The following is an 11,586-nucleotide window of genomic DNA, read 5'->3' as shown; positions in this document are numbered from 1 at the left end:
AGGCAGGATATATACAACGAACCCGAGTACGCTGGCGTTCACGACTCGGTATAACTAACAAGCACCCTTACATATTTGGACCCAATGCAGGTGCTACAACAATTGCATATCTGCACGCGATAAACTTAGCAAAATACCTCTCCACACAAAAAAAAAACTTAACAAATTACTTGTATTTTATGAGGCACATACAAGCCATTGCTTTTAGTAGCATTTTATATTTGTATTTTCATGAGCAATCAAAATCAGTGGTAAGATCTGATCCAAAAACAAACACCAACTTATTATCAACCAATTGCATAAAGGAACCATGGCATATTCAAGAAAAAAAATAAGCACATAGAAGAAGTTAAACTGGAGAATAAATAACCAAACCAAAGTAGCTAACATTGTCATCAAACAAAAGTGAAAAATATAACTAGTGATATGATTCCAGCAAGACAAAATCTTAGAGGAAAAACATATTTCCTCCCACATACAGATAAAGACCAAATCATAACAAAATAAAGAAAATTACTGGGATACACCAAGCCACTTCTGGAAGACGTCAAACTCGGTGTAATCACTGTCAGAGATCATAGTTTTGTACCATGCTTTTCCAGCTGCCTTGATGGTAGTAGCTTGCTCCTGCATTCACAGAAATGGGACAACATTAAGCACACACTATCCATTTGTTATAACAGAGTTACACACCAAGTTAACAAGGAACAGAGTTGGGCATTTTTTTTTAGAAAGCAGAGTAGGGCATGTATAACAAATGTAGAACCGAAAAACTAGTTTGTGTAACATAACATAAATCATTCCCCCAAAGATAACTTGACAATTATAACATCAGCACCAACAATATAATACAGCAACATTTGGTAGTATAAGCAAACACCAAGTAATCAAACACCCCAAAACAGACTACCAACCATACAATCTTCCCCTCCATCTACACAACTAAACCCTCAATCAAATGCCACTAAGCATATGCTAACTTAATCAAGCTTGAAAAATACAGGTGCACTTAACTACAAAACAATGATATTTGCAAACATGGAAAACCACAACACATTTGCCCTAATATAAATATTCAACCACCACCAACAAAACTGATAACACACCAAATACAACCTGAAGCAAAAAAGCAGTATACCAATAAAAGAGCCATAAGCATTTGTCATCAAAAAACATTTGAACACAAATAAAAAGCCAGAAAAGCTACCTTAGAAACAATCTTCCTCTTCCTGTCGAGCTTCTCCTTCTTGGACTTAAGCCTCTGTTCCTCAGCCAACAAGGCCATCCTCTTGGCAGTCTTAGCATAGGGGTTTAGCCTTAGCATGGTGTTGAGATTCTTGAGCGGGTTCTTCTTCAGTGGTGCCCTCTTAACCTCCTTCTTAATAGGCCTGACAACAGACTGCACCTCGTCGGAGTTGATAATCCTAGCAAGGTCAGCATTGACCATCTTAGCCCTGGGCAGCACATACCCCTTCTTCTTCTCCGAAGGCTTATCAAACGACCCGTAGATGGAGTCCAGCTTCTCGAAAGCGCACTTGGTCCAGATAACAAACCGCCCCAAATGCCCGCCAGGCGCGAGCTTGAGGAGGTTGAGCCTCTCCACATTGATGACATCGACTCCGGGGATGTTCCTGAAGGCATTCACAAGCTTGGCCCCCTCGGTGCCGTAAACAATCAGCGGGCCCTTCCTGTTGATGTACCTCCTGTTCCTCATCTTACCCTTCCCGGGCCGAATCGAGTGGCTGTCCTTGGCCTTCTCGGCGTCATCATAAGCCCCGATTTGCTTCAGCAGCTTCATCGCCGCCGAGGTCTTCTCGACTCCCTCCGCCGTGTCGCTGATCACCAGTGGCAACTCGGGAACATTCTCAATCTTGTGGCCCCTGGCGGTGACCAGAGACGGCACCGAGGAGGCGGCGATGGCCGAGACGACGGCGTAGCGCTTCTGGTTGACGTTGATCTTGCGGTGCCAGCGGCGCCAGATCTTGGTGGGGGCGAACATCCGGCCGCCGCGGCACATGTTTCCGAAGGCGGCCTGGCCGGCGCGGTGGGTACCGCCGCCGGGGACACGGGGGATACGGGAGACGGCGCGGCCGGTACCCCAGGACTCGGCGGAGGTCTGGTGGCCGGCCTTCTTGGAGACGGCGTAGGCCTGGCGGCTGTTCTTGGAAATGTTGGAGTGGACGAAGGTGACGATGTCGGGTCGGATCGCGGCCTTCATGACGTCGGGGAGGGCGACGGTGGGGCACTGGTCGGTGGCCATGTCACCTTCGACGGCTTGGACGGAGACCAAGGGGCGTATGGCGGCGACGGCGGCCATTGGGTTTGAGGGGGTTTGGGGTTTGACAGAGAGAGAGAGAGGGAGAGTGAAAGTGAGGGTTCGGCTCTGAATGAGCTAGGGTTTTATGGCTATATATACTGCTGCGGGCTCTGGGGTTTCAGAACTGGGCTATTATTGGGCCTTTTATGGGATCATTGGGATTTTGAAGCATCTGTGGCCCGATTAGATTTTTGGATGTTTGTCATTAACATGAACATAATTGTAGTCAATTAGCAGCAGGACTTGCATCAGTGTTTCCATGAAATTAATTGCGTGACGATACAAAATGCAATGGTGAGAGTCACTTCGCCGCATATTCATGGAAATATGGAATCAAGCATGAATGTTGAAATTAAGCAAGAGCAACACTTATATGTTGTTTATCTGGCAAACAACCAAGTATGTTTTAATTAACGTTGTTGCTTTCATGCAAATTTAATTTCCTTTAAATTTTGTCTTTCATCGGGGACTTTCAACCTCCCTTTCATTTTCAACCCAATTTTTTCGCTTCTTAGGTGGTATACAAGGATATGATTCCCCTGGTAGCGCATTTTAGGAGCGGCAAGGAGTGTCGCTGTTAGCATCCGTAGCCGTTGTGTGTAGCTACAAGTTTGAAAAGGACAAACATTGGTTTGCGATGAAAATTGTAGCTTATACCACCAGTTTGTGACTGAAATTGTCACTTATACCACTATGACGGAATTTGTCACGGTTTATTGAATTGAGTTACCATACTATGAGACTTGACCTCAAATTCAGTACTTGTAAGTTGTATCGTATTGATACTAATGAATCTTCATTCTTGTTGACCACAACATGCACTTGAAATTTGACATTTTCATGTTGGATGTGTTATGCACTAGTCCGGATTAATTTCCTTTGGTGCAACATCGTTTTATTGAAAGACATAAACATAATGGTCAACATATACAAGAGGCTAGATATGATAAGTTTTTGAAACAACACACTCAATATATGGAAGAACATGAGAATATCTTCACACTATTACGGATTTCAAAACAATTATACATTGCAGTATAAAAAGAAAATAATGAAGCATAAATGCTTCGGTTAATAGTCTGAATAACTACATATCAGTTTATTCCCAAGTTTATGTGACTAATGTTACTTAGTCGATACTTTTTAAAAAAATTGGTTCATGGTCATGATCTCAATCCAATTGTTGGCTAGAAAACTCTCATGTAGTTCAAGTAAACGAACATACGAGAATGTCTCGATGCATTTATGGTTCCATTACCGAAAGCAATATGTTAATGCAATGTAATGCATTACATACTACATGGCACTACCTAAATAAGCCCACGGTTTTAATTGTGGCATTAGCCAGACTTACACGATCTTTGTGTGGCGTAATGCACACTTATATGATCTTTGATATTGTTATTATACATTGGTTTCGGTTCTCCATAATCTTTGGCGGATTAGGTCATCATCTATTTGATTTTGATCAACAATTTGCAACCTAGCATTGCAAAATGCCGAAGGACTCTGAGCCATGAGCATTTGCTCTCGGCTTTATTTCGAACCGACAATGTTTTTTGTAGCATATTTATGTCTCGTTGACATGATGAAGCCTTGATTGATGTCTTGTTATGACATGTTTTCACCTTATTTTGGTGATGATTTGTAGTGTTACACGTCATGTGCACTTTATATCCACTATTTCAAAAATATGGTGATGATTTTCACAAAGTTCGAATTAAACTAACGCTCGTACAAGATTAGGAGAGTGGCAAACTATAATAGGTTCGCGAGTTACGGCCTTGGCAGTATCGCCAAGATGTTCCGTTTTCCGCCTCGTTTTACCCCTAATGGCATAAAAAATTGACCGAGCTCTTGGCTCGGCACCTAGGCCATTGGCATACCCCCTACAATAGCCGTACAGAGCCCATGCAGCTGCCCTTCAGCCCCCCTGACGAGATCCCTGCAGGTCCCCTCGCACAGCCTCCGCAGCCCCCTCGCACGGCTTCCTCACAAACTCCTATCATTTTTTACTCTATTTGTTTTACACCGACAACCTTTTTGAGTATGCCTACGCAACACCGATCCTTGTATTTGGATATATAGTGTATATGCATGATATTTGCATGTCAAAATCACTCGTAATTGACGTTTGAGTGTCCAAAACTCTTAATTAACTTTAGGCGGTCATTCGTGACTACTTTAGAGCACTTGCCGAGCTTTAATTTGTGATATTTATATGTCTTGACCTAAGACTACTTGTCTCTATATTCTTCTTTATGAATATGTTAAAGAGATATTTAGTGCATAACTAAATGAAAGCTACTAATAGATTTAGTATTTTAATTCATTGTGACTACTATGACTAGATCATCACAAAAGAAGCAAATCGTGGTTTAGTGCGCAAGTTTATATGTCTTATGACATTATGATTCAAGCCACATGTTTTTATGCATCAAGAGAAGAATTGAACCTATGAAATGGTTTTTGTCATAGTAGTTGTCTACGTTGATGAATTCACAATGATACTAAACATAAAATTGGTGAGACAATAAGCTACTTGAAGACAATCCTTGTGCTAACATTATTTATCACCAACAAACTCATTGTGAAAGAGTTCTTATGTATCACTTCTAATGATGTAGCGCATCTCATGAGTTGAAAAAGTGTGAATTGTATTCTCTTACGATGCTATGACTCGGAATAATGAATCGATGACTCGTATATGCTATTCTTTTGAGAAAAAAAGTTAAATGGATTAATAAAATTCCTCCAAAGTAATGGAGATGTTATCTATGCGTTAATAAGTGCATAAGCCCTCTCTATGATCCTTCTTTGATTATGCTCAATCTCCAAGCCTATTCTTTAGCAAAATTAAAATTTATGAGTGACATACACCCTCCTACACTAAAGAGAATAAAACATAAGATGGAAGCCGAAATTGGCTTATCATGATTCACTTTTAGGGATAAAATATATTGTGGTAATACATATATCATGGTTCAACTCAAACCATAATACTTAGATGTTATAGAGCACCCAGACAATGACAAAAGTTGAAAAAACCTAACATTTCAGGATTTACATATCGCAGACGTGTCATTGTGCGGACCGATTTACCTACTTTTAAGTGGGATATTGGGGTGCTACTTGCAGCCACTGATTCCTAACATCCAAGGGTAACTACTCACAAATTGGACCTCATTTGGAGACCTAGAACATGGTGAACCGCTCGACACAAGTAGTCACCACCTCTGGCGAGTATTCCGGTTGGTTCGATACATTTTCGACCAGTTCCGGCAGTGAGGCCGGTGGCATTGGATTCCTAACACCCATGTTTACTCACTCCTAAAATTTCGTAGCATTCAGGGTTCGGAAAGTTAGTGAACTATTCAAGGAAGTGTAAAATAGATGTTCAGTATTGGTTGTTGATGTGCCTAGGCTTCCAACGAATCAACAATTCGAATCATACCTCCATGATTGACGTTATGGTTGTAACGATTCACATGTTAGTGTTTCAAGTCTAACAATATGCATGTTTGTTAACGAATTATGTTAACGGTTTATCGTCCACATATTTTATGTGCCAAATTGCGCCTCCACAAGCGCATAATGATGGGTTATTTGATGTTGAAATTTGTTTTTGAATAAGACATGAACTTCCACCTATGTTCGTTTATAAAGACCTTAACATGCGATCTTGTTTAGTCACTTTTGATGAGCATGTCCCCCTTCGTTAAGGGGAGAGAAGAACAAGTTTGTTCAAGCTCAACGACTTGGTTTTGTCGTGGATTGTCCCACTGTGCCTTATCATCTTCCTAATATTCCTATAAATGGAAGTGACGAGATTAAAGATACATGCTGCAAATATGCCTGTAAGGATTAATGTTCGACGAATGAACATGTAGTCACTCTTTATTGGTAACATGGTGACTCCACAAATGTGGTAGATTGTGTCACTAGGCCATGACTCTCACATAAGTGTGGAGAGACCAATTAGTTCGATAATGCTTGTTGAATGCGAGTTAGGGCACAACTTGATCTATGATCAATAATACTCAATCGTCTGTTTTTTTGGATTATGGTTATCATTGGGGGACGCCTCAATGTCAATACTAATCCAAAAATGAGAGCTCTCGAAGAATGATGATGTTGAATGAGTTTGATGTCGAACCATACATACTCTGTTGAAGAAAAATTCCAACATTGTAGATCGGCCTACATGGAAAGTGCTATCCGACAGGAATTGATGGTGATAATCGACCTACGTCGCCGCCACAACCTCCTAAAAAGCTGTAGGATCCAGTTTTAACAAGGAGATAGGACATTGGTCAGGTAATGCCAACACCGCACATGTAAATCCTATCGGTTATACCTTTGTTAGGTGTAGTGAGAAAGAGAAGATTTAAACTCACCTTATGGCGCAAACTCTTTGACAAAACGCCCTGGAATCAAATATGAGACGGTTTGTTCTCATAATACATTGTCAGTTAGGTGGTTTCCAAAACAACTGAATTTGTAGCTTGTGGTCACATATCATCTCTATTGGGACTAAGTTAAGAGACGTAGAGAAAGATCTTGAATTGATTTGTTTTAACCTAATTCAAGTGCCTCCAGACCATAGAGCGCGTTAACTTGATAAAGGTAGAGATATTAAAATGAAGTGTGATTGACTCTTGATGAACTAAGAGCCAAATGTTGCAATTCTGAAGCTCCTTGCTTAAAACTCAAGGCTCACCTTCTTGACCATCTAATCAAATCTTTTTGACTGGATAATGCAGGAGAATTCACTTCGAAGACTTTTTATTGCATAGCTAGGATAGATGTTGAACATCCCGTAACCCTATGTTCATTATGCAGAATGGACGAGGAGGAGCGACAATTAAGCAGTTATAGCTTATAGCTAGGGTCCTCATTACACATAAGTAATTTACCCATAACTATATGGAGATATGCAATATTGCATGCAGTTGTACTTATAATGAAATGATATTGAGAATACTAGGTCTCGAAAGTGATGACCGTTATTGATGATGTTATTCATCGGTTGGCTAAAGGCAGTAAGGATATTAAACCAATGCCTACAAGTATTCCTTGAATCAGTCGAAGTCAGGAGAATACATGTTTTCGTCGTTTGAGCGACGATAAGTCTTAAGAGATGAAACTCTTTATATTTTAGTATGATATGTGTATGCATGTACTTATTGTAATATATCTGACTCGACATCTCATTCGGTTTAAACTCATAAGGCCAGGATGATGGCTGAGTGCACCCACACATATGTCAATTCTTGTTCACAACACGTTATGACATCAATTCCTATATCCTAACACAAAGACACTTTAATAAAGCGATGTCAGAATCTGCCCAGATTCGTAGGTTAACTTCCACGGGACCTATATGGCAACACACTTGTTGGAAAATGGTGCATGTGGTACCATTAGAAAGCTTTATGTGTCTACTTTCCAGGGACACCTACCATTTAACCATATCTGTTATATTGAGTGAGGTATAGCTATTTTAGTAAAATAAGACAAATCTGTCCAAAAACCTGCAACCGAGTCAACTTCGACTGAGCATTGTGATCATATCATAACGAACTAGGTTGTAAACCATATATCAATGGAAAACCATGGGTGTCTACTTTCCAGAACTTTTTACAGTTAATCAATACCTATTGTATCGAAGAATGTGATTGTTTATGTGCGTGAAAGTCATACCACGCGTGAATCTGTTTTTTATTGCAAACTCTTGTTTTGAATTGTTATGTAATTCTCAATCTTTTGATCCATGTACGAATAAGTGTACATGTTTGATTTAGGAAAGTTTGGCGAGATTTGATATTCAAATCATTGACCCATTGCTACTTTTGAAGAATGTGAAGAGCGTTCGTATACACTATTTATCTAAACTCTGAGATTAAGTTACTGATCAGGGGAGTTGTTTTGCATACTTCAGTGGGAGTCTATACCGCATGTTATTTTCCATTGTAGTTGGTGCATTGTGTTGTTTTTTCCTTCAACCAAGCTTTTTATTTTACCCAAGAGGTTTTTGTTTTGTTTGGCAAGGTTTTTACCAAGGCAATGGTTATGCACCATGACACATTAGGATCGCGATACAAGGGGGAGTGTTGTAGGAGAATTACTCTCTGTAATTTTCATGTGTATCTTGTCCTAATTAATATATGTTAGTCTAGATAAGGAAGGATATATAATCCATGAACCTACGGGATACTCAATGTAATGCATATATATAAGACATTTTTATCAAAGAATAAATATGATGTTTCTCCATATTTTGATACGTATTACATTCTTTTGTAACACACTCCACTATAATTAGAGATTTCTTCTCCATATTTGTTTTCTCTCTCTCAAATCCTTATCTAGATAGACTATACTAATTAGGATACGATATATAAAGAAAGTATATGGAGAGTAAATCTACTACAACATGCATTTTGAATACTATATATGGAACCAAATTATGCACATTGCACCATATTATCAATATTGGGTTGACTTCGGTCATGTCAATGTATTAGGCCACATTGTTTGAATATGCAAAATTTAGTAATTTACTCTAAGAGCTTCACCTTCAGTGCTATAAATTGGCCTACATGATATCCATTAAACTCCAACAAAACTAAGAAGCATTATACATCCTTGCTCTCTTACAAGTCCGACAAAACATGGGCAAATTCTCTTCAAGCATTGTGGTTGTGGTTCTACTCTTTGTCATTGCGCTAGGTTAGAAAACTTTGTAAGCTTCACGTTTAGACCATGCATGTTAGGTTACTCGATCAATATCTAGGTTTAACACTGAAAAAATATAATTTCTTAAGAGAGAGATATTTCCCATAAAAGCTAGCAACTTATTTTGTGTAGGTATTCAGTTAGCTGTGGAGGCCAGGGGTCCTATAGGACCTCCAAAATGCACATCCAATTGGTGCAGACCAGCTCAATGTGTGCAGAATACGTTATTACAATGCCATTGTTTGTCGAATGAAAAGTGTGACTGTAAAAAAGTACGAAACTGTGCTTCAGGGCCTTCGTCTGGATAAAATGTACACCACACAAATAGAGTGATAGCTAGAGAGGGTATTGATTTATATAAAGTAGTAAAGAGAGTCACTCTCTGTACCAATTTTGAATAATGTAACAATTTGCAATATCTTTCTTATTTTCAGTCTTTTTCTCTTTCAAGTAGAACATCAATAAAATATTCTCAAAAAAAAATGTAGAACATCAATCGATCAGACTCCCCTATACCCTTGGGTACCATTGCAATGTATCAAGGGTAGCCAAACGCCCACTATGATTGTAAGTATACAAAAGGATATGTATGACGAACAACCAGTCAAATTTAGGTTGGTAGGCAAATTCGCTTCTATAAAATATATTTGATTTTAATAAATGTGTACACAACACAGATAAGACAAGGCAATAAACAAAGAAAATTAATAGAGTTATGTACCGATAAATTTGTAAATAATGTAAGAGGTTATCAATCTTGTTATTATTGGATTGAGATCTCTTTAAAGCGCCGGTAAGCATAACGGCGTTCCACCTTCCATAACAATTATCAAATGCTTTCGAATTGAATTATTAAGATCAAAATTGGAAACGCAGGAATTGAAGCTTGAAAGTAACAGTGCAGGAAAAATAAAATAGGTAGAAATGTAGAGAGAATGATATTACTGAAGTTTGTTCTTGTTCATTCGTACTTCCAAATGGAAATGGATACATATCATATATCTATCAGCTGGTCCTCACAAGTATCAAGTATGTCAACTGACACCTGTCACTAAGACTAGGGAATATCTTGAGGGATAGATATGATCAAGGTAAAGCAGTAAAAATAGGTTGTATCCTAACAGTCCTTCCCCCTTGCAAATTCAACTGTCCTCAGTTGGCAAAATGTGGAAACTTGGACATAATAGACTGGGCCGGCTCCCATGTGGCATCTTCTACAGGCAAGCCGCTCCATCTAAGCAGCCATTGGGTTTGATTTTTCTTCTTCACACGCTGTACTCGCATGTCAAGAACAGATTCAGGCTCCCATTGCAGAGTTCCATCAGGTGAGTAAGGAGGAAGGGTTTGTGAGATGTAAGCTGAATCGCCCACTCGTTTCTTCAGAAGGGAAACATGGAAAATAGGGTGAATCCGAGAGTGCTGAGGTAGATCCAAACGGTAAGCTACTTTTCCAATTCTTGCTAGGACCTTGAAAGGACCGTAGTACCTTGGTGCCAGCTTGTTGCTCGGTCATTTCACCACCGATTGTTGCCGATACGGGTGAAGTTTCAGGTAGACCCAGTCCCCAATTGCAAATTCCCTCTCTGTTCTGTGTAAATCGGCGTGCTGACGCATTCTGTTCTGTGCTAGGTTCATGTTGGCTTTTAGAAGAGTCAATAACTCATCCCTTGTACGCAGTTGCTTGTCTACAGTTTGAACCGAGGTCGATCCGAGCAAATTTGATGTCACAGTGGGTGGTGGAGAGCCATACAAGGCTTCATAGGGAGTCATATTGATGGTGGAGTGGTATGTGGTGTTAAACCACCATTCAGCCCAGTGGAGAAGGTTGGACCAATCCTCTAGTTTGTTAGCCACAAAGCATCTCAGGTAGTGCTCCAAGGATCGATTAACTACCTCTGTTTGGCCGTCGGATTGGGGATGGTAAGCCGATGAACGACACAGTTGAGTTCCTTGAAGTTTAAAGAACTCTTTCCAGAAATTGCTCAAAAAAATTGGATCTCGGTCCGACACAATCGTTCGTGGCATGCCATGAAGGCGGAAAATCTCCTTGGTGAAGGATTCGGCCACTGTTGCAGCAGTGTAAGGGTGTTTGATGCCAATAAAATGGATGTACTTTGTCAGACGATCGACTACAACCATTATCGATTTTTTTCCATCGGATTCTGGCAGGCCATCCACAAAATCAAGGGAGATATCGAGCCACACATTGGTTGGGATGGGCAGAGGATCAAGGAGGCCGGGTAGGTTGATGGTTTCATATGATTGGCGTTGGCACTGATCGCATTGAGCCACAAATCGCTTGACATCCTTCCGAATTCCAGGCCAAGAGAAGTTCCTTGAGATACGGTGGTAAGTTCTGAGAAAACCCGAGTGGCCAGCACTTAGAGAAGAATGAAACTCAGTCAGTAACTTTTCTCTCCACTCCGATGTTGCTGGCACAAACGTGCGGTTCTTGTAGCACAGTCTGTCTCCCATTAATGTGAAATTTTTTCTTGTAGGCAAACCAGCTTTGAGAGCACTGATTATTGTCT

At 40.0% G+C, this 11,586-nt stretch overlaps 1 protein-coding gene across 1 annotated transcript; it reads right to left on the bottom strand.

Moving 5' to 3' along the window:
• Positions 1-346: 346 nt before the first annotated feature.
• On the bottom strand, positions 347-2,378 carry LOC126789879 (60S ribosomal protein L4). Its single transcript, XM_050515945.1, has 2 exons — positions 1,208-2,378; positions 347-627 (listed from the first exon to the last, which is right to left on the bottom strand). Exons 1-2 carry the CDS (start codon positions 2,315-2,317, stop codon positions 514-516), a joined length of 1,224 nt encoding a protein of 407 aa, XP_050371902.1. The 5' UTR covers positions 2,318-2,378; the 3' UTR covers positions 347-513.
• Positions 2,379-11,586: the final 9,208 nt, after the last annotated feature.

The sequence above is a fragment of the Argentina anserina genome, chromosome 4 (assembly GCF_933775445.1).
Source record: "Argentina anserina chromosome 4, drPotAnse1.1, whole genome shotgun sequence".
In the NCBI taxonomy this organism is placed as follows: Eukaryota; Viridiplantae; Streptophyta; class Magnoliopsida; order Rosales; family Rosaceae; genus Argentina; species Argentina anserina.
This window is presented reverse-complemented; position numbering and strand designations above follow the sequence as displayed.